Genomic DNA, 23,521 nt, shown 5'->3' on the forward strand with positions numbered 1-23,521 from the left:
CTCTGCTTCTGGAGGACTCACCCATTCCCTTTAATCATTTTCCTGCTCCTCAGGCTGCCGACCATTTTCTCATTCACCAGTGCCGCCTCCAGATCTCCCATGATGCACAGCCTTGAAACTCCTGGCCACTGTGGAGGACACAGAGCCCTGCCCCTTGCTCACCAGATGGCCCTGCTTCCTAACCTCCATGAAACCCTGCCCTTCACAGGATGAAGTCTGTATGAAGCAAAGAGCATTTCCCTATGCTTCATGTCATCCTCATGTCTGCCCCCGCCCTGCAGGAATACATTGCAGAGCAGCACCCAGGCCAGGTAGCAGAGAGAGACCAGAAGCAGCTGCACCAGCCCTGCCCCTGATGGACAAGAGAAGGGGGAGGAGCAGAGGGGAAGACTTAAAGAGAACCTGTACTGAAAAAAGGGCCCCTGGGGAGCACTTACCTCAGGAGGGGGAAGCATTTGGATCTGATTGAGGCTTCCCCCATCCTCCTCAGTCCCACGGTGGTCTCTGTGGGCCGCTCCAAGTGGTGGTAATCCCGAGTGTAGCTCGGGATGGCCGCTGGGACCTCAATGCAGAATATAGCGCACAGCGGGCGCTTTTACTTACCCCCCGGGGGATCCAGATGTCAGTAGCCATTCTCCGTCTATTCCGAGGTTCTGAATCACTCTGGTGAGATTGCTGTCATCGATCTCACTACAGAGTTACAGCACCACTCGGAGGGAAGAGGTAAAATTGCAGCGCTTGTGCCCAAGGAGGTGAGAGCAGGGGCTGCTGCAGAAACTCTGGCGGCATGATTTTTTCCTGATTTTAGGGTCTGAAACGTTTTAAAAAGACAGTAAAATCCATAAATAATCATACCGCCAGGGAGGTTAAAATGAAATAAATATAGCAGGCTCCATATCCCATTTGCTACAGTTGTCCTTTAAAGAGACTCAGTAACAAAGTACCCTTGGGGGGGTACTCACCTCGGTAGGGAGAAGCCTCAGGGCCCCAATGAGGCTTCCCCCTCTACTGTAGCTGCAGTCAATCCAGCGCTGGCTCCCCTGAAGTCTCCTGCAATCCACGCTCGACAAGCCTGACAAGGTTTGCTATACTTACCTTCCCTAGCTCCAGCGGGGGTGCTGTTGCAGCTCTGAAGCAGATAGGTGAAAATAGCCAATCTCTGTCAGGTCTGCTCTACTACCATACCTCCCAACTTTTTGAGATAAGAAAGAGGGACATTTAAGCCACACCCCTGCCACACCCCAAATCATGCCCCCAGCACCCCCCTTGTCACGCACACCAAAAAGATTTCATCAGAAATATAGGTTATTTTATAATTCAAACCACACTAGTCCTTTCTATCTTGGTTCATTTACTTCATATTAATGTTTGAAACTAAGAAATCAATCTAAAGGATGGGAATAAGATTTTGAGTCAATTAAACACATTTTTCAGTAGAAAAATACATATACTTACATAGATCTGTACATCAGTCCTGAAAGAGAGACACATGAGGAAGAAAGAGGGACAGAGGGACAGGGTTCCAAAGAGGGACTGTCCCTCCAAAAGAGGGAGAGTTGGGAGCTATGCTACTATGCAGACGCAGGAGACTTGCGCCTACGCAGTAGAGCGGGCCGACAGCGATCGGCTATTTCCACCTATCGCTGAGCGGAGAGCCAACACTGCGCCTGCACTGGAGCCGGGAAGGTAAATATTTACATCCCCGCTGTTGGGAGGCCCAGAGTGAGACCACTGTGGGACCGAGGAGGACAGGGGAAGCCTCGATAGGATCCGGAGGCTTCCCCCTAACGAGGTGAGGACCCCCCAGGGGAACTGTTTGTCGTTGCAGGTATTCTTTGAATCTCACTCTATCTCCACCTCCCTCCATCACTCTTAATCAGTCCTTACTGTCCCCAGCAAACTCAGTAACACTCCCTCTCCCCCAAACATTCTTCCTCACCTGACTCTCAATCATCTCTGTCTGATCGACAGGTAATCTGACACAAATTTGTATCGTGTGTACATGTCCAAACTGCTCCCAATCGCTAAAGGAATCAATGTTCAGATGATAACTTTGCAAAATCGATCCCTTCATCGATCAGAAACACATTGGACAGGTCGGAAATAATAGTGTGATTCCCGTTGGTCAGAACGAAAATTGCATCATGTGTTACCAGCGTAAGGATCAAGGAACAGGTACAGGAGTGTTCAGATACTCAGGCCTGGAAGCAACAACAAAGTTCTAGCAACTAACAGGAGGAAGAGGAAGTTCTTGAAGGGAACCGAGGTGAGAGGCATATGGAGGCTGCCATATTAACCCTTTCAGGACCGACCGCCTAACCCCCCTTAAGGACCAGGCATTTTTGTATGGGAGGGGCGTTTGGGGGGTCAGGCAGCCAGATCCCTGTTAGGGCTTGCTGGGCATTGTGTCCCCCCTGCCTCCAGATGTCCCCCCCTTTCGCCAGGAGCCTTCACTCACTTTCAAGGCTCTAGCGATGAGCCGCAGTGGACCCCTCCGCTCCGGCAGGCTTCTCCGCTCCTACTGCCGCTCAGTTCCGAGTCGCGGCTTGATGACGTCATCAAGCCGGGATCCGGCACTGACGTTAGAGAGAGCGGGGATGCCGGCCAGAGCAGAGGGGAGTGCTGATCGGTGGGGGAATGGCAGAGAGGTGAGTGGATCCTCTTCTCCCCTACCACCGCAGCTCTGTAAGTGATCACTATGATCCGCTGGCGATCATAGTGATCACGTGATCAGAAGCCATACGCGATGGCTTCTGATCACTGAGGGGCGATGTAGCTGTCATATGACAGCTTAATTTCCCTTCTCGGGTGCGCACGATCGCGTCGGGAGCGGAAATGGCGGGCGGCGTAGATCATACGCCACATCAGGCTAGAACAGCCACAAGTGTGGCGTAGGATCTAATGTTGGCGGTCCCCAAAAGGTTGATTTCCTTTTAAATAATACCAGTTGGCTGGCAGTCCTCTTGATCCTGTGTTTCTAATCCTTTTAGCTATAGACCCTGTCTGAACAAGCATATGCAGGTCAGGTACTTTGACTCAGCTGACTCAGGTTTTACAGAAATAGCCATATGGATTGCATGCAACAGCTGTAGTGGAAGATGAAGAAATATAAAGGAGATTAAGTGGACATCCCAGTCCAAACACGTTTTCCAGTAATTCTGCCTCTTCCTCCCAGTCTGACGCAAGAAACTGACACTTCCTGTAACTGTGGAGCCACATCCATAACCTCTGCACTGCAGCAAGTGTCTGGGGAATAATTATTATTATTTTGATAATTGAATGTGACTCATATGTAGATGAGGATATTGTGTGCGACAGGGAATAATAATTATGGTCGTAGTAATGATAATATTAGAGAGGGCTGAGTGCAGGTGAGTCCACAAACAGAGGCTGCAGTTAGCCTATTCACCACAAGATGGTGATCTCACTTCCTCCAGGTGGAACGCACAGAGAGAGAGAAACGGAACACAAAGAGAGGAAGTGATGTAATAGCAAGAAGAGAAGCTGCAGGAGGTGGAGAGGAGACGTAGCTGGAAGAGGTTTTGTTTGACTATTGTAGTTATTATATTATATGTATAGTAGCAGAGAGGCCCAGTGAAGGTGGGAGGACAGTACAGGGTGCAGTAAAGTGTACAGTGTGGGAATGTACAATGTGTGTGTAAGTGTGTAGTACAGGGGTGGGTTCAAAGGAGCTGCAAACTTTTGTGTAAGTGTAGGGTCTCTCTATCTATCCGTGTGTGCGTGCTCGCAGTGTAAGTGTAGGTTATATGTATGTACAGTGTGGGTAAAAGTAGGGTATATGTGAGTCCAGTGTGAGTAAGAGTGGTATATGTGAGTACAGTGTAAGTAAGTTTAGGGTATATGTGTGTACAGTGTGAGTAAGTGTAGGGTATATGTGTGTACAGTGTGAGTAAGAGTAAGGTATATGTGAGTACAGTGTGAGTAAGTGTAGGGTATATGTGTGTACAGTGTGAGTAAGAGTAAGGTATATGTGAGTACAGTGTGAGTAAGTGTAGGCAGGGCTGTGGAGTCGGTACAAAAACCATCCATCTCCTCAGTTTATGAAACCACGACTCCAACTCCAGGTACCCAAAATTGCTCTGACTCCTTGACTCTGACTCCACAGCCCTGAATGTAGGGTATATATGTGTACAGTGTAAGTATAGAGCAGTGATTATCAAAGTTTTTCAGGTGAGTGCACCCTTGATGGCTTTGAAATTTTGATTCAAGGCAGCCCTCTGCAAAAATAACTACCGAAATGCTGTTCTGACCCTTATTCAGCAGCACCCCCAAAGGATGGGGATGCATGCCAAGGCACCCCTGGCAAATGCTCGCGGCACCCAGTTTGAGAACCCCTGGTATAGGGTATATGTGTGTACAGTGTGAGTAAGTATAGGGTATATGTGTGTACAGTGTGAGTAAGTATAGGGTATATGTGTGTACAGTGTGAGTATGTATAGGGTATATGTGTGTACAGTGTAAGTGTACATTATATGTGTAAGTATGTATAGGGTATATGTGTGTACAGTGTGAGTAAGTGTAGGGTATATATGTGTACAGTGTGAGTAAAAGTAGGGTGTATGTGTGTACAGTGTGAATAAGTGTAGGGTATATGTGTGTACAGTGTGAGTAAGTGTAGGATATATGTGTGTACAGTGTGAGTATGTATTGGGTATATGTGTGTACAGTGTGAGTATGTATTGGGTATATGTGTGTATAGTGTGAGTAAGTGTAGGGTAAATGTGTGTACAGTGGGTAAGTGTAGACTATATGTGTACAGTGTGAGTAAGTGTAGGTTATGTGTGTACCATGTGAGTAAGTATAGGGTATATCTGTGTACAGTGTAAGTGTAGGGAATATGTATGTACAGTTTGAGTAAGTATAGGGTATATGTGTGTACAGTGTGAGTAAGTAAGTATAGGGTATATGTGTTTACAGTGTGAGTAAGTGTAGGGTATATGTGTTTACAGTGTGAGTAAGTAAGTATAGGGTATATGTGTGTACAGTGTGAGTAAGTGTAGGGTATATGTGTGTACAGTGTGAGTAAGTGTAGGGTATATGTGTGTACAGTGTGAGTAAGTGTAGGGTATATGTGTGTACAGTGTGAGTAAGTGTAGGGTATATGTGTGTACCGTGTGAGTAAGTATAGGGTATATGTGTGTAGGAGTTAGAGTTGGGCGAACAGTTCGGCTGTGTTAGCCGAACTGCAGCCGAACTGTTCGGCTGCCCAACCTGTCATTTTGCTGTGGCTCTTACTACTTCCGGGTCGCAATGAGTGATGTCACACACATGCGCAGAGAGTGCCCGGCAACGGGAGCGCGATCTAGGACGCGCTCCGCCGGGCCAGCGCAGACGTACTACTCCGGGTCATTGCGACCCGGAAGTAGTAAGAGCCACAGCAAAATGACAGGTTGGGCAGCCGAACAGTTTGACTGCAGTTCGGCTAACACAGCCGAACTGTTCGCCCAACTCTACCGCCAACACTAGTAGGAGTAAGTAAAGGGTATATGTGTGTACAGTGTGAGTAAGTGTAGGGTATATGTGTGTACACAGTGTGTGTAAGTATAGAGTATATGTGTGTACAGTGTGAGTAAGTATAGAGTATATGTGTGTACAGTGTGAGTAAGTATAGGGTATATGTATGTACAGTGGGAGTAAGTGTAGGGTATATGTGTGTACAGTGGGAGTAAGTGTAGGGTATATGTGTGTACAGTGGGAGTAAGTGTAGGGTATATGTGTGTACAGCGGGAGTAAGTATAGGGTATATGTGTGTACTGTGTGAGTAAGTATAGGGTATATGTATGTACAGTGGGAGTAAGTGTAGGTTGTATAAATGTTTACAATGTGTGAGTAAGTGGGGGGCTAGTCTAGTTTAGGAGACCCAGTGGGAATCCAAATAAACTAGCACTGCTCACTCACTTTCAAAACACAATTTTTTGGCGAAACTCTGTTGAATGTAATGAGAAGTACATACACATGTAGCCAAAGAGTTATCTAACGAAATCTGCAATATGAGTTGAACCCCCCCCCCCCCCTGATACTTGTGTGTGTGTGTGTGGGGGGGGCTCCTGAGTAGGAGCTGCCCAAATGGCAGATCTTCTGCTCAGCTGGTCATCTTCCATTGAAGGTCTGAGACGTTCCTGGCTCCTCATTGGTTGTTTTGATGCTGAGTAAGATAGACCTTCAGATGGTCTCTGATGTGCTCCCCCTGGGCCTCTACTGCGTGTGGATGCGGTGCTTAAAGGACAACCGTAGCAAAAGGTATGTGGAGGGTGCCATATTTGTTTCCTTTTAAGCAATACCAGTTGCCTGGCAGCCCTGCTGGTCTATTTGGCTGCAGTAGTGTTTGAATAACATGTATATCTGGGGCTTCCTCCATCCCCCTATGGATCTTTGGCTACCTTGTCCTCCTCCCAGGTCCTCAGAAGTTCCTCCGGTCTGGGCGTACTGCCACGCGTGTGCCCCCATTGTGCTCCTGCTGCCGGTAGCATACTGCGCTTGCGCAGATGGTGGCAAGTGCGCAGCCAAACTGCACATGCACCAACTGGCCCCAACTTAAAGTGGACCCAAATTAAAAATACAAGATTTCAGAAATAAAATCTATTTTCTAAATTATAATAATAAATGGCAGCCTTTTTTCAGCTGCATGATGACAAATATAAAATATTTTACATTTATTGGAGAAACCCCTCCCTTCCTTTCAAATTGCCGGGACAGAATCCGGCAAACTGGTGGAGTAGGAGGTGTCCAGCAAAGGAGGAATTGCTAATGGCTGCCACCTGTATAACCCTAGTTATAAAAAGAGAAGGGTGAAAAGCACGCACTGAAATGCTCATAGGCTTGCAGGAGTGTTTATTTATCTTTGTATGTGTCAGAGTAGTGCAACTAAATATTTTGAATTAAAAAAAAGTTTGGTTTGGGTCCGCTTTAAGAAACTTCAGAGGACATCGGAGGAGAGAAAGCCAAAGGTTTGAAGGGGGCTGGAGGAAGCCCCAGGTATGTATGAATTTTTCCCCACCCCCGTCTCAGGTACTCTTTAAAAGGAACCCAAGGTGAGAGGGATATGGCGCCTGACATGTTTGTTTCCTTTTAAATAATACACATTGCCTGGCGTTCCTGCTGATCCTCTGCTTCTGTAACAAACTTACCTGGTGTTGTCTCTGGAGGTTGCTCTGATAGTGCTGAGCAGCTGGAGAAAGCTTCCTCTTCCTCTTCGGCACCCCTGTAGACGTGACTCAGCATGTTTGCATCCTCGGCTCCCATGTAGATGTGGGTCAGCGTGTTGTTTCTGGCAGTCTCCTTAGGAGGATACGCGCAGCTCAGAGCTGCCTTATAAGTTATGGAGGTGTGTCTGAGGTGTGTCAGCTGATTCCTGTAGTCAGCTGACACTTGCAGTTGCTGATTGGTCTGGTTTTCCTGGGGGCTTGGTCTGTGCTCTATTCCTGCTATATAAGCCCTGGACATTCAGTTACTCGCTGTCCGTTATAGCTATCAGTTTGCTAAGTGCTGGACCTTTTCTTGATATATATATATATATATATATATATATATATATATATATATATATATATATATATATATATACTGTAAATTCTATATATTATTCTGATTGTTATTCTGTGTATATCTCGGGTAAACACTCACTCTGATTCTGTCTCCTCCTTGTCTGTACCTCAGCCATCTGATCTAAGTGTATGACCTCAGCCTGTTTAACGTTTTTGTCTCGGTCTCAACCTTCTGTACTATAGCGATCTGACCACCTGTGTATGATATCAGCCTGTTATTGACCTAGCCTTGCCTCAGTCCTATTGTACCGCAGTATTTCTGACTACACATGTATGACTTTAGCTAATGATCTGACCACAATTTATCTATTCATTGATTACGTCTAATACCCAGGGTCACAGCTTCTAATACTTTAAGCCATAGACCCTGAACAAGCATGCAGATCAGATGTCTATAACAAATCTGACAAGATTAGCTGCATGCTTGTTTCAGGTGTGTGATTTAGACCCTACTGACCAGAAAGATCAGCAGGTCTGCCAGGCAACTGGTATTGTTTAAAAGGAAATAAATATGGCAGTCTCCATAGATCTCACACCTCGGGTTTCTTTTAAGCTCACCTATCCACCGGCAAGTCTCCCCCTGTGTCTTCTGTCCATCATGCTGGGATTCCTGTGTCCTGTGACCTGATGGCTTGTATAAAGTCTTGTACATACCACTGTGTCATGGGTTACTGGCACCTCTAGTGGTGATGGAGAGAACACACAGGATGAGGCACATCAGCAGATAGGTGAGCTTAAGCACCACTTCCACATTCGCCGTGGAGCCCGGGGGGTTCACAAAACATGGGGGAGACCTGGGGATCCTTGCAGGTGGAGACAGATTCTCAGATTTACAGTAGATTTCATGCTAAAATCTATTGGATTGGATAACGGATCTGCAGCCATAGATCCCTCTGATCAGATTTAGTAAGAGAGATCTATGTGATTGTCAAATCTGCTGATAATCTGCCTATGTATGGGTGCCTTAATAAGTAGGGGCGGGGCCCTCAGGATGCACATATATATATATATATATATATATATATATATATATATATATATATATACAGGTCCTTCTCAAAAAATTTGCATATTGTGATAAAGTTCATTATTTTCTGTAATGTACTGATGAACATTAGACTTTCATATATTTTAGATTCATTACACACAACTGAAGTAGTTCAAGCCTTTTATTGTTTTAATATTGATGATTTTGACATACAGCTCATGAAAACCCCAAATTCCTATCTAAAAAAATTAGCATATTTCATCCAACCAATAAAAGAAAAATGTTTTTAAAACAAAAAAGTCAACCTTCAAATAATTATGTTCAGTTATGCACTCAATACTTGGTCGGGAATCCTTTTGCAGAAATGACTGCTTCAATGCGGCGTGGCATGGAGGCAATCAGCCTGTGGCACTGCTCAGGTGTTATGGAGGCCCAGGATGCTTCGATAGCGGCCTTAAGCTCATCCAGAGTGTTGGGTCTTGCGTCGCTCAACTTTCTCTTCACAATATCCCACAGATTCTCTATGGGGTTCAGGTCAGGAGAGTTGGCAGGCCAATTGAGCACAGTAATACCATGGTCAGTAAACCATTTACCAGTGGTTTTGGCACTGTGAGCAGGTGCCCAGGTCATGCTGAAAAATGAAATCTTCATCTCCATAAAGCTTTTCAGCAGATGGAAGCATGAAGTGCTCCAAAATCTCCTGATAGCTAGCTGCATTGACCCTGCCCTTGATAAAACACAGTGGACATCAGCAGTTGGCTGATGGTGTAATGGTTAAGGGCTCTGCCTCTGACACAGGAGACCTGGGTTCGAATCTCGGCTCTGCCTGTTCAGTAAGCCAGCACTAATTCAGTAGGAGACCTTTGGCAAGTCTCCCTTACACTGCTACTGCCAATAGAGCGCGCCCTAGTGGCTGCTGCTCTGCTCTGGCGCTTTGAGTCCGCAAGGAGAAAAGCGCAATATAAATGTTATTTGTCTTGTCTTGTCTTGGACCAACACCAGCAGCTGACATGGCACCCCAGACCATCACTGACTGTGGGTACTGGACACTGGACTTCAGGCATTTTGGCATTTCCCTCTCCCCAGTCTTCCTCCAGACTCTGGCACCTTGATTTCCGAATGACATGCAAAAGTTGCTTTCATCCGAAAAAAAGTAATTTGGACCACTGAGCAACAGTCCAGTGCTGCTTCTCTGTAGCCTAGGTCAGGCGCTTCTACTGCTGTTTCTGGTTCAAAAGTGAAAATTTTTTGAGATCGGAATTTTGGGTTTTCATGAGCTGTATGCCAAAATCATCAATATTAAAACAATAAAAGGCTTGAACTACTTCAGTTGTGTGTAATGAATCTAAAATATATGAAAGTCTAATGTTTATCATTACATTACAGAAAATAACGATCTTTATCACAATGTGCAATTTTTTTGAGAAGGACCTGTATACACACTCTCACACACTCACACATACACTATACAATGAAGTCAGGGGCAGGTGCAGGGAGCACTATTATCTGTGTTCACATTTTACATTTTGTCTCTCATTTTTTGAAATTAGGGTGGAGAACTGATACATTTTGAATGCTGTGATTAAATAAGAAGAAGAGACGTATGTGAGGAGTGATCAGCAGTGTATGGAGGAGGGCAACATAATGAAGACAATTAAGGAGGAAGAAGAAGAATCATATGTGAGGAGTGATCAGCAGTCTATGGAGGAGGGTGACATAATTAGGAAAATTAAAAAGGAAGAAGATACATATGTGAGGAGTGATCAGCAGTCTATGGAGAAGGGTGACATGATGGGGACAAGTAAAGATGAAGAGGAGACGTATGTGAGGAGTGACCAGCAGTCTATGGAGGAGGGTGACATGATGCGGACAATTAAAGAGGAAGAAGAGACGTATGTGAGGAGTGATCAACAGTCTATGGAGGAGGGTGACATGATGCGGACAATTAAAGAGGAAGAAGAGACGTATGTGAGGAGTGATCAACAGTCTGTGGAGGAGGGTGACATGATGCGGACAATTAAAGGGGAAGAAGAGACGTATGTGAGGAGTGATCAACAGTCTATGGAGGAGGGTGACATGATGGGGACAATTAAAGGGGAAGAAGAAAAGATGTATGTGAGGAGTGACGTGGAGCATTATGACATGATGGGGACAATTAAAGAAGAAGAAGAGACGTATGTGAGGAGTGATCAGCAGTCTGTGGAGGAGGGTGACATGATGAGACTATATAAGGAGGAAGACATTATTACAGTTATGAGTGTTGGTGAGTTATAAACAGAGATTTAAAAGACTTATTAAGCTGAATAAGAATCATGTCCCTGCTGGGCACAGTATAGGTCACATGACACCAATAATTGGGGGAGGGGCTGTAAGAATGTGAGTGGCGTTTGGGGGGAGGGGAGACTGAAGTGAAAAAGTAGCTAAAAAGTTCCTCTACTAAAACCACTATGCCAAGTGTAATTATGCTAAATAAGTATTCATATGGCTAACATATACAGGGGGCACCTATGCCTAGCTAACTTATAGTGAGGGCATCTATGCCTAGCTAATCTATATTTAGGGGGTACCTATGCCTTGCTAATCCAGTGTTCTCCCCAGAAATTTTAGGAAATAGTAGCTGGGTGACATGAAAAAGTAGCCGGGTGGGGTGCGATGAGAGAATGCAGGGCCGGTGGTTCTGTGAGCAACTATGCTTATAGCCTAGGAGGAGGTGAGCTAATGACAGCCGGGTGCTCACCAAAACTAGCTGGGTGGAGCATCGGCTAAAAAAGCATGGGGAGTACACTACTAACCGATACTGGGGGAACCTATATCTTACTAACCTATACTGGGGCCACCTATGCCTGGCTAACCTATACTGGGGACACCTATACCTTACTCTACACAGATTGGTCACAGTAGGAGTAACTTAGTGTTAATGGCCTGTAATAAGCTGATGGTCACTGTACATTACTGTACACAGATTGGTCACAGTAGGGGTGACTTAGTGTTACCAGCCTGTAATAAGCTGATAATGGTTACTGTACATTACTGTACACAGACTGGTCACAGTAGGGGTGACTTAGTGTTACTGGCCTGTAATAAGCTGATAATGATCACTGTACATTACTGTACACAGATTGCTTACAGTAGGGGTGACTTAGTGTTACCGGACTGTAATAAGCGGATAATGGTCACTGTACATTACTGTACACAGACTGGTCACAGTAGGGGTGACTGTGTTACCAGCCTGTAATAAGCTGATAATAGTCACTGTACATTACTGTACACAGATTGGTTACAGTAGGGGTGAGTTAGTGTTGCTGGCCTGTAATAAGCTGATAATGGTCACTGTACATTACTGTACACTGATTGATCACAGTAGGGGTGAGTTAGTGTTACCAGCCTGTAATAAGCTGATAATGGTCACTGTACATTACTGTACACTGATCACAGTAGGGGTGACTTAGTGTTACCGGCCTGTAATAAGCTGATGCTGGTCACTGTAAATTACTGTACACAGATTGGTCACAGTAGGGGGTGACATAGTGTTACCAGCCTGTAATAAGCTGATAATGGTCACTGTACATTACTGTACGCAGATTGGTCACAGTAGGGGTGACTTAGTGTTACCGGCCTGTAATAAGCTGATGCTGGTCACTGTAAATTACTGTACACAGATTGGTCACAGTAGGGGGTGACCTAGTGTTACCAGCCTGTAATAAGCTGATAATGGTCACTGTACATTACTGTACACAGATTGGTAACAGTAGAGGTGACTTAGTGTTACTGGCCTGTAATAAGCTGATAATGGTCACTGCACATTACTGTACACAGACTGGCCACAGTAGGGGTGACTTAGTGTTACCGGCCTGTAATAAGCGGATAAGGGTCACTGTACATTACTGTACACAGATTGGTCACAGTAGGGGTGAGTTAGTGTTACCGGCCTGTAATAAGCTGATAATGGTCACTGTACATTACTGTACACAGACTGGTCACAGTAGGGGTGACTGTGTTACCAGCCTGTAATAAGCTGATAGTAGTCACTGTACATTACTGTACACAGATTGGCCACAGTAGGGGTGAGTTAGTGTTACCAGCCTGTAATAAGCTGATAATGGTCACTGTAGATTACTGTACACAGATTGGTCACAGTAGGGCGTGACTTAGTGTTACTGGCCTGTAATAAGCTGATAATAGTCACTGTGCTACTACTTACTGCTTTTCGATGTGTGACCAATGGTGTAGATGTCAATGAGATGAAATATTTCCAAATTGTATGCAAATGTAATGCAAATTGTATGCAGTTCATCACATTTGTCAGCAAACGCATTTGATTGGTGGAGTTTTGAGCTGCACACAGATTCATACATGTTGCATCAACTTGGAATTATCAGCAGCTCACTGACCATCCCTAATGTTAATTGTTCCTCCCTCAGAATTCTCTAACAGGAAGTGATGATGTTTCTCTATTTGCAGGGCGGAGTCCCGGCATCAGGAACCTCTCAGAGACTCGTCTCTCTGTATCCACAGACTGTGCAAAGGATGGTGATGTCACTGGACAAGAGTCTCCTGCAGATATCCTGGTTACCCCAAATTTTCCCCCAGACTCCCCTCACCTGTCTAACCCTGAGGGGCCTCCTACCCAGCACAGCTCTCCCCCTGCTGGAGGGTCTTATTCCTGTTCCATATGTGGGAAATGTTTTGGGCGTAAATCACTGCTTGTCAAACACAAAAGATGTCACACCGGTGAGAAACCGTATTCCTGTCCTGAGTGTGGGAAATGTTTTGGGTGTAAAACACATCTTGTCAGACATGAGAGATCCCACACTGGTGAGAAGCCCTTTTCATGTGCTGAGTGTGGGAAATGTTTTGGGCATAAACCACATCTTGTCCAACATGAGAGATCTCACACAGGTGAGAAGCCCTATTCTTGTGATAAGTGTGGGAAATGTTTTGGACAGAAAACATATCTAGCCCAACATGAGAGATCTCACACCGATGAGAAACCTTATTCCTGTACTCAGTGTGGGAAATCTTTTAAAAACAAGCGTAGCCTTGTTCTACATGTGAGATCTCACACTGGTGAGATGCCCTATTCATGTGCTGAGTGTGGGAAGTGTTTTGTTCAGAAATCAATCCTTGTCATACATGAGAGGGGTCACACTGGTGAGAAGCCCTATTCATGTGCTGAATGTGGGAAATGTTTTGGGCATAAATCATTGCTTGTCAAACACAAAAAATGTCACACTGGTGAGAAACCTTATTCCTGTTCTGAGTGTGGGAAATCTTTTAGAAGGAGGACTTACCTTGTCATACATGAGAGATCTCACACTGGTGAGAAACCCTATTTATGTGCTGAGTGTGGGAAATGGTTTGTACGTAAATCAAACCTTATGACGCATAAGAGATCTCACACCGGTGAGAAGCCCTATGCATGTGCTGAGTGTGGGAAAAGTTTTATCCGGAAATCACTGCTTGTTATCCATGAGAGATTTCACACTGGTGAGAATCTCTTTTCATGTGCTGAGTGTGGCAAATGTTTTGGGCTTAAATCGCAGCTTGTCAGACATGAGAGATCTCACACCGGTGTGAAGCCCTATTCATGTACTGTGTGTGGGAAATGTTTTGGATATAAAACAGACCTTTCCATACATGAGAGATCTCACACCGGTGAGAAGCCTTATTCATGTGCTGAATGTGGGAAATGTTTTGGGCGTAAATCACTCCTTGTCAAACACAAAAGATGTCACAGCAGTGAGAAACCTTAGTCCTGTGCTGAGTGTGGGAAAACCTTTACAAAGAAGACTGGCCTTGTCATACAGGAGAGATCTCACATTGGGAAGAAGTTCTATTCTGGTAATCATTGTTGGAAATGTTTTAGACAGAAAGCAGACCTTGCCAGACATGAGAGAACTCACAGCAATGAAAAGCCTTATTCATGTAATGAGTGAACAGAGGCGCCAGCAGGATAAAAGGTTTTAAAAGGCTTAAAATCCCTCAGGAGGTGGTGGTGGACTCGCCTTCCCGAAGCAGACAAGATACCGTCAGTTTTATGACAACAGGTTTATTAATATACTCCAAAACAAACAGTGCAACGCGTTTCACGGGTATGTTCCCGCTTCCTCAGGCAATAAACAGATAGGAGTACACAGTATAGTCTCAAGGTCACGAATAGCGCCTCTGATTCGTGACCTTGAGACTATACTGTGTACTCCTATCTGTTTATTGCCTGAGGAAGCGGGAACATACCCGTGAAACGCGTTGCACTGTTTGTTTTGGAGTATATTAATAACCTGTTGTCATAAAACTGACGGTATCTTGTCTGCTTCGAGAAGGCGAGTCCACCACCACCTCCTGAGGGATTTTAAGCCTTTTAGTACCTTTTATCCTGCTGGCGCCTCTGTTCACTCTTACATTATCAATATCCACCCCTGGTGGAGGGGTGTTGCCCCTTATTTCCTTATCTACAGAGAGCGACTTTTAATCCTGAGTGAGGACAGGTCTAATCTCCTCACCTGCCTATACAGTGGTTACCTAGGAGGTAACCCACGTTTGTGAGTATATACATTATATACTTTTCATTTCCAACCCTTTGTTTTGCATACTACACTATATTGGGCTCTCGGTATTTCTTTTGTCTTTATCGTTATTCATGTAATGAGTGTGGGAAATGTTTAGGGCATAAAGGAAGTTTTTGGAGACATCAGAGATCCCACACTGGCACAATTCAGTCGGAATTGGATTCTTCAAAGTGAAAAAAAGAATGTGAGACTCTAGGAAGGTTAAATATACCATAATTACTATAAATACAATTCATTATCTCTTGAGTATATTTTCACGTCCAGTTTGCTTTAAAATATAATGTCGTTAGTCCGAAACATAAGAGAGAAGCATTTTCCGGCGTTGAGACTGTATTCCATTGCTGAGCGTAGACAATCCTTGGGGTATAAATTGCAACTAACTGCACATCACTCAGAGGAAAAGCAATATTCATGGTGTGAGTGTGGGAAACTATATATATATATATATATATATATATATATATATATATATATATATATATATATATATATATATATATATATATATATATATATATATATATATATATATATATATACATACACACATCGCAACTCGTCACATATCAGAGACCTCACATGGGGGGTGCGGCATATTCCTGTTCTGAGTGTGGGAAATCCATCAGGCAGAAATCTTATCTTGCCATACAGAACAGAATTTACTAGGGTGACAACTGAAGAGCAGAAAGACAAAAAGAAAGAAGTACCGAGAGCCCCCAATAGTGTATTATTGTTGATATGAGGTAATCTTCAATTTGTACAACAGATATGGATATACTCACAAGTCTGGGTTGCTGACCTCAGGCAACCACTCCAATCGCATATTGGGATATTAAGCCTGTCCCCACTCAGGCTAAGAAGTCGCTCTCCGTAGAAGAAAAATAAGGGTGTGCACACCCATCCACCAGGTGGATAATGACATTTGTAGTAGTTACAGAGGCGTCAGCAGAATAAAAATTAGTAGTCTATTAAAACCAAAATAAAAAATTGGGGGACCGGGGTGGATCCTTCTCCCCAATATATATGACACAATCACCATATAAGGTATCCATAAAAATATATATTTAATAAGTACTCCACATAAAATTATGCAATGTGTTTCGTGGGTCCCAAGCCCGCTTTCTCAGGCAAATACAAGAGCAGGAGTAACTCCGAGGTTGTGCAGATAGGTGCAGCGCCTCTGTCCAATTTTTTTATTTGGTTTTAATATACTACTAATTTTTATTCTCCTATTTTATTCTTGTTATATGTGTTACAATCACTGCTATAGACACCCCAATGCCTCAGTGCTGCACCCCGCATGTACATTAGAAGGAGATGATTGGATACAGGTGTTTGGGCTTGAGGTGAGATACAGGAATTCTGGGGTGGTGAGGGGGACAGGTTATTGTTATATGTGTTACAGTCACTGCTATAGACACCCCAATGCCTCCGTGCTGCACTCCAAATATAAATTAGAAGGAGGTGATTGGATACAGGTGTTTGGGGTTGAGGTGAGATACAGGAATTCTGGGGTGGAGAGGGGGACAGGTTATTGCTATATCAGAATCAGTTTTATTTCGCCAAGTACGGCAAGAGCCATACTCAGAATTGTTTGTGGTACACATGGCATAGACAGAGTATAGACACACAACACATACAGTTGAAAAACAGTAGTTAGATAGTCTGATAGAGATGCTGGTAATGGCCCCGAGTCCCCCTCTTTCCGGATGGGAACCAAGGCAGACAGCGACGGGGACCAGCTGACCGACCTGGCAATTAGAACTGCAGGCCGGACCGAGGAAGGTCAGAGTTCAGTGACCGAACAGCTTGGGAGAAGAAGGTGTTCTTCCGCCTGGTAGTTTTGGATGGTATAGCCCTGTATCGGCGGCCCAACGGGAGGAGCTTGAAGTAGTGGCTGCCAGGGTGAGAGGGGTCACGGGAGATCATGGTGGCCCTCTTCCTCAACCTAGCAGAGTGGAGGAGATCAAGAGGTGGAAGAGGAGACCAGATGATTCTCTCTGCATCAGCTATAGCCCTCTGCAGTTTGTGTTTATCACTGGCCGCTGCGCCCGCGTACAAGACAATGACTGAGGAGCAGAGGATGGATTCTATGGTGGCAGTATAGAAGCTGACCAGCAGATCCCGTGGCATGCCAAATCTCTTCAGTTGGCGCAGGAAGAACAACCTCTGCTGGGATTTCTTTTTAATTTTGGTGGAGTTTTGCCCCCATTTCAGGTTGTTGGTGAGAGTCGTGCCGAGGAACCGAACCGATGTCATCGTAGAGACTTCTGTTCCCCCAATGAGGACAGGTGGGAGGGGGGGAGGGTTCCTCCTGAAGTCTACGACTAGTTCAACAGTCTTTGCTGTGTTGAGAACTAGGTTGTTTTCCCTGCACCAGTTGCATATTCTCTCGACCTCGCTACGGTACCCCGTTGCTACCAATTAGGCCAATAATAGTGGTGTCGTCTGCAAATTTGATGACCTTCACAGAGGCAGCGGATGAGATGCAGTTGTTGGTATAAAGGGAGAACAGTAGAGGTGACAGAACACAGCCTTGTGGAGCCCCAGTATTGGTGGTTCGAACGCTGGAGTAGTAGTTGCCAAGCTTCACCTGTTGTGTTCTATTTGTCAGGAAGTCTTTGATCCATGCTCGGAGAGTAGGATCAACTCCGAGCTGCATCAGGTTGGTTGTCAGGATGTCAGGGCAGATCGTGTTGAACGCTGAGCTAAAGTCCAGGAACAGGATCCTGGCGTAGGAGGCCGGGCTGTCTAAGTGCTCAGTGATGTATGCCACACTGACATTGATGGCATCCTCCACGGATCTGTTTGCCTTATATGCAAATTGGAGCGGGTCTAAGAGGGCATCCGTGGACCTCTTCAGGCGGGCAAGGACCAACCGCTCAAGGAGGCTTCATGATGTTAGCGGTTAGGGCCTCTGGTCGGAAGTTATTGTGCTCAGTGCTGCCTGTTTTTTTTTTGGGACTGGTACAATTATAGACCTCTTGAAACAGGAGGGGACTGTACCATCTGATAATGACTGCTTAAATAAGGAGGTGAGCACAGGGGCTAGCTGAACGGCACAGGTTCTCAGGCAGACAGACGATACTCCGTCTGGGCCGGAAGATTTCCTGGGGTTCAGCCTCCGGAGGTGCCGGAGTACCTCTGATTCCAGAACAGCGTTTGGAGCCAGGGCTCCGAGTTCACCAGAGGTCGATGCTGATTGGCCCACAGGCTGGTTGGGATGTTGCTCGAACCTGCAGTAGAACGCATTGAGCTCCTCCGCCAGTCGAGGGCTCGGGGTCGCCATTTGGGATGCTGGTTTGAAGTTTGTGGCTGCTCTCAGTCCCTTCCATACCTCCCGTGTATTGGTGGACTGAAGGCAGAGCCACAACTTTTCAGCGTAGGCCCTCTTTGCCGCTCGCAGTTCTCTTTTAAGGGTGAGCCTGGCCTCTCTGAAGTCCTCTGAGGAGCCAGACCTGTGTGCCTCCTCTTTGCGTTTCCGAAGTCGGCGAAGCCTGTCGTTGAACCAAGGCTTGTTGTTGGGGTAGACTCTGAAGGACTTGGACGGGATACACGCTTCTTCGCAGAAGCTAATGTAGGAGGTGATGTTCTCGGCCCATTCATCAAGGGTGGGTGCCTCCAGAGTCGTCCAGTCGGTGGTTTCAAAGTAAGCTTGGAGGTCCAGGTTGGTGTCCGCTGTCCATTTTTTAACGGTTTTGGTGATGGGCTTTGAAGTCTCCAGGAGCCTCTTGTAGGTGGGGATCAGGTGTATTGTGTTGTGGTCGGAGTTTCCCAGGGGGGCTCCTTAGGTGGCCTTGTAGGCGTTCTTGTGGACCGTGTAGCAGTGGTCCAGGGTATTACAGTTCCTGGTAGGGAAGGTGATGTGCTGCTTGTAGTGGGGCCTCACGTGCCGAAGGTTCGCCTTGTTGAAATCGCCCAAGATGATGAACAGGGCCTCTGGGAGGGCTGTTTCCCACCGCGAGATACAGTCACTGAGTACGTGCAGGGCAGTCTTGGAGCAAGCGTCGGGAGGAATGTAGCCCCAACGAGGACAAGGGAAGAGAATTCCCGCGGGGAGTACCGGGGCCTGCAGTTTATGGCAAGGAGCTCAACGTCTGGGGTGCAGGCCTTGTGGAGAGTGGTGGTGTTGGAGCACCAGGAGGAGTTTATGTAAAAGCAGATACCGCCACCTCTCGTTTTCCCAGAGAGGGCTGCATCACGGTCTGCTCTTAGGAGGTTGAAGCCTGGTACCTGTAGAGAGTTGTCGGGGATGCTGTCGCACAGCCAGGTCTCGGTAAAACAGAGAACAGGGGTGTTATTGCTGATCTGGGGTTTGCTGCCGAGAAGGAGAAGCAACTCGTCCAGTTTGTTGGGGAGTGAGCAGACGTTTGCTAGTAGGATGGCAGGCACAGGGGAGCGTAGGCCTTTCCTTTTAAGTCGGACCTGGGCCCCTGCCCTCCTTCCTCTGTGGCGGCGTTTATTTGATGTTCGCTTGGTGGAGAGGTATTCGATGTGTGTGGTGACAGCATTCCACAGAGGAGATCCGGTGTTGGGTTGGGGCTGTCCGGGGGTTCCCATTTAAGAAGGGCTTCTCTGGAAAGGGTGGCAGTCCGTTTCGCGCCCATGGCCCAATTCCTCCGTAGGTGGCAGGTGGTGGGATAAAGCAGGCAGCACAGTGTATGGGGCGACCGGTAGATGGTGGATGGAATGAGGCGGCGGCCTGGCACAGTGCGAGGCACGAATCAGAAGGGCGTGGGGCCGCACGGCTCAGACTATGGCACAGGTACGGTGCGTGTGGTACGAAGCAAGAGGTACACCACAGTCTGTCACAGTTGGATGGTATGGAGCACGTCCCGGTATGGGGCACAAAGTAGGGGGGCTGGAGCAGGCGACACAGCCCGGTACGTGGCACGGTAGATGGTCTGGTGCGCGTAGCACAGTAAGTGGCCCAAGATGTCCCGATGGTATGGGGTGGGCAGTGTGTGGAGTAGGCAGCCTAGCACAAGCTCTGGCACAGTATCGGTGGTGCGGAGCAGGCAGCAGAACACAGTTCAGGGTATGGTATAGATGGTATGGAGCAGGCAGGCACAGGTAGATGGTATGGAGCAGACAGAATGGCACAGACTATGGCACAGGTAGATGAGAAGGGGCGGGCGGCACAGCACAGGCTAAGCACAGGAGATGTTATGGAGCAGGTGGGTGGCACAGCACAGGCTAAGCACAGGAGATGGTATGGAGCAGGCCCAGATGGTATGGAGCAGGCCCAGATAGCATGGAGCGGGCACAGATGATATGGAGCAGGCACAGATGATATGGAGCAGGCACAGATGATATCGAGCAGGCACAGGTGACATGGAGCAGGCACAGGCGATATGGAGCAGACACGCACAGCCCATTGCAGTCGAGCAGAGGATCACAGTAGGGAGTGGGGAGACAAGCAACAGAACTCACCCAGGAGCAGGGCAGGATATGCAGGTGCAGGGAGAGGATGCAGGTATCCCGAGGCCAGGATGGAGGAGTGCAGGCCGGCAGAGCTGAGACTCCCAAGCCAGGCAGGTGCAGTCCCGGGGGCCAGGTTGGTGGGATGCCGGGCAGAACGTTGTCCTCCTCTCCAGACGAGATGCTGGGACGCAGGCCGGGCAGAGCGTAGTCCTCTCCAGATGAGATGCTGTCTCCGGGGGCTGTCTCCGACACCAGGTTGCTACTAGGATGCAGGCCTGGCCATGTGGGTGCAGGACAGAGCGTAGCCGGTGATGCGGCCCCTTGGGAGTGCAGCAGTCGTCCAGGGCAGCGGCAGGCTGCATGTGGGCAATCCGAGGAGCATCGTGCAGCTGTCAGGAGGCTGGGGTGCAGCGTCAGCTAGGAGGAGTTGCGACCGGGTTATTCGCCGCTAGGAGCATCGGCGGGCTGAGAACAGGAGCCGCAGTGTGGCCGGCAGCAGGAGCCCCGGTGGTGGTCGGAGGCGGCAGTAGGCAGGAGCACGAACCACGGGGCACAGGAAGCAGGAGCACGAACCTGTGGAGTTGCGGCCGGGTGAGGTGCAGCAGCGGAACAGAGGCGGCAGGCACGAGAAGTGAGTCCGGAGGCAGGTGTCCCACCGGTCGTCAGCCCCGGCGGTGATCAGAGGCGGCAGGTACACGAACCTGTATCTAAAACTGTCTAAAACTTATATGTGTTACAATCACTGCTATAGACACCCCAATGCTTTAGTGCTGCACCCCAGATGTAAATTAGAAGGAGATGATTGGATACAGGTGTTTGGGCTGGAGGTGAGATACAGGAATTCTGGGGTGGAGAGGAGGACAGGTTATTGCTATGTGTTACAATCCCTGCTATAGACACCCCAATGCCTCAGTGCTGCACTCCAAATGTAAATTAGAAGGAGATGATTGGATACAGGTGTTTGGGGTTGAGGTGAGATACAGGAATTCTGGGGTGGTGAGGGAGACAGGTTATTGTTATATGTGTTACAATCACTGCTATAGACACCCCAATGCCTCAGTGCTGCACTCCAAATGTAAATTAGAAGGAGATGATTGGATGCAGGTGTTTGGGCTGGAGGTGAGATACAGGAATTCTGGGGTGGTGAGGGAGACAGGTTATTGATATATGTGTTACAATCACTGCTATAGACAAATGTGGGAAGCTGTTGCTGGAAACAATTCTGTGTTATGTAACAAAATAACTCCTATTAGAATGGAAATCTGATGCATCTCCAAGTATCTCTCCTGTGATTAACTGCTCTGTGACTGCCTAACAGCGATGGGCAGTTGCAGAGTGGCTTTCCCAGAACCGCCTGACACCTCTTGGCGTCAAGTCCTGGGGGCGGAGATTAGCCGGGAACGCACGCGCGTATGCTGAGACGCGGAGCTCCGTGATCAACCTGCCAGCTGTGATTGGAGCTGGCAGGCTATTAAAAAAAAAAAAAGCAGTTTAGCATTTGTACAGCGCTACAATGTCACTTGGCTGTGCCTTTGATTGGCTCTCAATATAATCCCTCTCATAGGTTGATGCCTGTGAGAGGATATTCTACTGATTGGATCTCAGGGGAAGGGAGGGAGGGGAAAAAAAGCAGTTTTTATTAAGATAAAAATAACAATAAAATGAAAAAAAAATTGCATGGCAGCAGCAATCAGATCCCACCAACAGAAAGCTCTGTTGGTGGGAAGAAAAGGAGGTAAGGTTCATTTGGCTGCTAATTTTGTATGGCCGAGTAATAAACTTTTAAAGAGTGTTACGAATTCTGCAGAGTGCTGAATTGTAAAAAATTGCCTGGTCACTGGGGGGTGTAAACCTGCGGTCCTAAAGCTGCTAATAAAGTTATTCCTCTGGATAATGTGCTGAATATCCAGGGCTGTGGAGTCGGTCCAAAAATCCTTCGACTCCGACTCCTCAGTTTAGGATTCCACCGACTCCTCGACTCCGACTCCTCTAATTTGCATATTACAATTTTGTTGATTAAAAGTATGTAACGTGAAATTCGTCTCTTAACTGCCAATGCTTAGGAATTTTACAAGACAACTGATGTGAGAAGGATATGTAGACTGCCATATTTATTCCCTTTAGACTAAAACTAGTCCTTGGTAAGAGTACTTGTAAAAGGTACAAACCGGAACAAAGAACATCTATCAGGCCCTAGGCAATGTAAGTGTGGGTACATGTAAGAGTGATGTGCAGGTACTCTGCAGGGGAATGAGGAGATTCTTCCTCTATTACACATTCTGCATGCACAATCTGAACAAGGTATATGGGTGACAGACAACACCTCTGTGTTCAATGTGCACAACATTCTCAGTGGATTCCCTGCAGCTCTGTGGGGAGTGCATATGTAGAGTATAGTACTACTGTGTAACAAAGTAAACCTGAGACAGATGAAATTAAAGTTTTATACATACCTAGGGCTTCCTCCAGCCGCCTTCAGGATAATCAGTCCCTCGTTGTCCTCCTCCACCACCTGGATCTTCTGCTATGAGTCCAGGTACTTGAGCCAGTCGGGCGTAGTGAGCATGCACACATACCGCCGCCAGGAGCATACTACACCTGTGAAGCACTATTGTGCAGGTGCAGAATGTTCCTGGCTGCGGGAGCGGCACGTGGCTGGACTGTGCTGGCTGGCTGAATTACCAGGACTCATAGCAGAAGATCCAGGTGGTGGAGGACAGTGAGGGACTGATTGGCCTGAAGGGGGCTGGAGGAAGCCCCAGGTATATATAAAACTTTACTTTTCATCCGTCTCAGGTACCCTTTAATTTGTAGTCCCCAAACCAAATTTTAACAATATATCACATTATTTGATTTCATGAGCAAAGAGAGTTTGAGAAAATTTGCATAAACCAGCATCAATGCAGAATTATTTCCATCTCGTTGTCCATCTCTATTAGTGACACAGCTACACATCAGGCTTTATTCGTACAGCATAG

General features: G+C 46.7%; 1 protein-coding gene across 1 annotated transcript in view; it reads left to right on the top strand.

Moving 5' to 3' along the window:
* LOC137535280 (zinc finger protein 208-like) overlaps positions 1 to 14,461 on the top strand; it is a 171,541-nt gene extending 157,080 nt beyond the window's left edge. Inside the window, exon 7 of the mRNA XM_068257100.1 lies at positions 13,226 to 14,461. Coding sequence (XP_068113201.1) covers positions 13,226 to 14,306 — 1,081 coding nt within the window. The 3' untranslated portion in view covers positions 14,307 to 14,461. The remainder of the gene's footprint in view (positions 1 to 13,225) is intronic.
* The last annotated feature ends 9,060 nt before the right edge of the window (positions 14,462 to 23,521 follow it).

Source organism: Hyperolius riggenbachi, chromosome 10 (genome assembly GCF_040937935.1).
Source record: "Hyperolius riggenbachi isolate aHypRig1 chromosome 10, aHypRig1.pri, whole genome shotgun sequence".
In the NCBI taxonomy this organism is placed as follows: domain Eukaryota; kingdom Metazoa; phylum Chordata; class Amphibia; order Anura; family Hyperoliidae; genus Hyperolius; species Hyperolius riggenbachi.